The sequence below is a fragment of the Seriola lalandi genome, unplaced genomic scaffold (assembly GCF_002814215.2).
Source record: "Seriola lalandi dorsalis isolate HSWRI2012SDOR001 ecotype SW California unplaced genomic scaffold, Sedor1 jcf7180002051967, whole genome shotgun sequence".
Lineage (NCBI taxonomy): Eukaryota > Metazoa > Chordata > Actinopteri > Carangiformes > Carangidae > Seriola > Seriola lalandi.
The window spans coordinates 3,877-5,378 of NW_019522520.1; the positions used below are offsets into that span (position 1 = coordinate 3,877).

Here is a 1,502-nt window from a genome sequence, read left to right on the forward strand (position 1 = left end):
TTTGCCAAACTTCTGGACACTTTCAGCAGCCGTCAGGTGTCTGAGGCTCCACCCCTGGCGCCGTCGGCCAGTCCGACGCTGCGACGCATGGCCATCACCATGGAGGTGTCACGGCGGATAGTGACGGCCACAGGAACCGTGCGCATGCAGGGCTACGCAGAGTGCTACATGGAGACCTTCGCCCCCTGGGTGAAGAATCAGGGCGGATGGGTGAGTGATTCAAGATGAGTCCATCAAAGATATCTGTCATATTAAGTGTATTCAAATAATGCTACATGGCAAATGTAGCTCTAATTCTGCTGCTCTGCTTTGTGACTTGCTCTGCTCGGTGATGATGATTTGAAGACTCCTGATGAAGATCTCTGGTAGATAGATAGAACATTACTCAGTTGAAATTGCTGGGAGCAGATCCTTTATCTGATTCACCCAGATTAATAATAAACAGCAGTGTGTGTGTTACACTCGCAGTATGGAAACAGTAATGAATGCTTCCCTGGATCTGATGACTTCTGAATCTGAGGAATCGAAGAGGTTGAAAGTATCTGGCAGGAGAAAGTCTCTTCCTGTGAGTCCTGTGTCATTTCTGTGGAGTGCATGATGGTCCAGCTAGAGCTTCAGACCTCCGACACTGATGACTCAAGAGAGAGGGGGACTAGACTGTGAAAGATATGCTGCTGGAAGCATGTCAGAAATCTGACCGGTCATTGACATAATGGATTCCCTAGCCCCTGACCCTAACCTTAACTCTACCCCTCACCTAAACCTAATCCTTACTCCAGAGCCGGACAGTAACTCAGTACATTTGCTGGAGTACTGTAATATTTGCAGTATCTGTTCTCTACTTGAGTAGTATTTTTCTTTTTGTAAACCTCTGACTTTTACTCCACTACACTTAAAGACAAATATTGTTCTATTGTTCTGCAGGTTCTACAGTCAGTCAGTCAGTCAGTCAGTCAGTCAGGCAGTCAGACAGTCAGTAGGTTGTTTCAGAGTCATTAGGTTCTGTAAATGTGGACTTTGTCCACCTCTGGCTAACTCTTAAACCAAGTCACTGCACTAACCAAAATCTGACAAACTCACCATGTGCATTCCTCATCCCCCCTGAACCTACCTATTCCTTATCTGCTCCCATTTTGTCACATTTTTTGAACATATTTTAATATCTATCTGTACATACTCTGCTATACTGCTATTGCTTTACTATATTATTTATCTATTATTTATCTTTTGTAAATCTTTAGTATTTGATATTTTCATTTTGCATTTCTTCTGTACTGTCCACTTTGGTGCTGTAACACTGCCGGACTGATAAAGGAAGGAATCTTATCTTATTTTAAATCTTAATCCTCAAACAGACATTTAAACTTAAGGGCTCGCGCATTTTGGTCCCCACAAAGCTGTTGGACCCCTCAAGTATAGAGGGCTCCTGGGTTTCAGACCCATGAATATAGTAAAGCAAGCACACACACACACACACACACACACACACACACACACACACA

General features: G+C 43.7%; 1 protein-coding gene across 1 annotated transcript in view; it reads left to right on the plus strand.

The window, feature by feature from the left end:
- Window positions 1-1,502, plus strand: part of LOC147819603 (uncharacterized) — a gene marked incomplete at its 5' end in the record, with an annotated part of 4,638 nt that overhangs the window by 1,429 nt on the left and 1,707 nt on the right. The window contains one exon of the mRNA XM_087172078.1: window positions 1-210. Coding sequence (XP_087028204.1) covers window positions 1-210 — 210 coding nt within the window. The remainder of the gene's footprint in view (window positions 211-1,502) is intronic.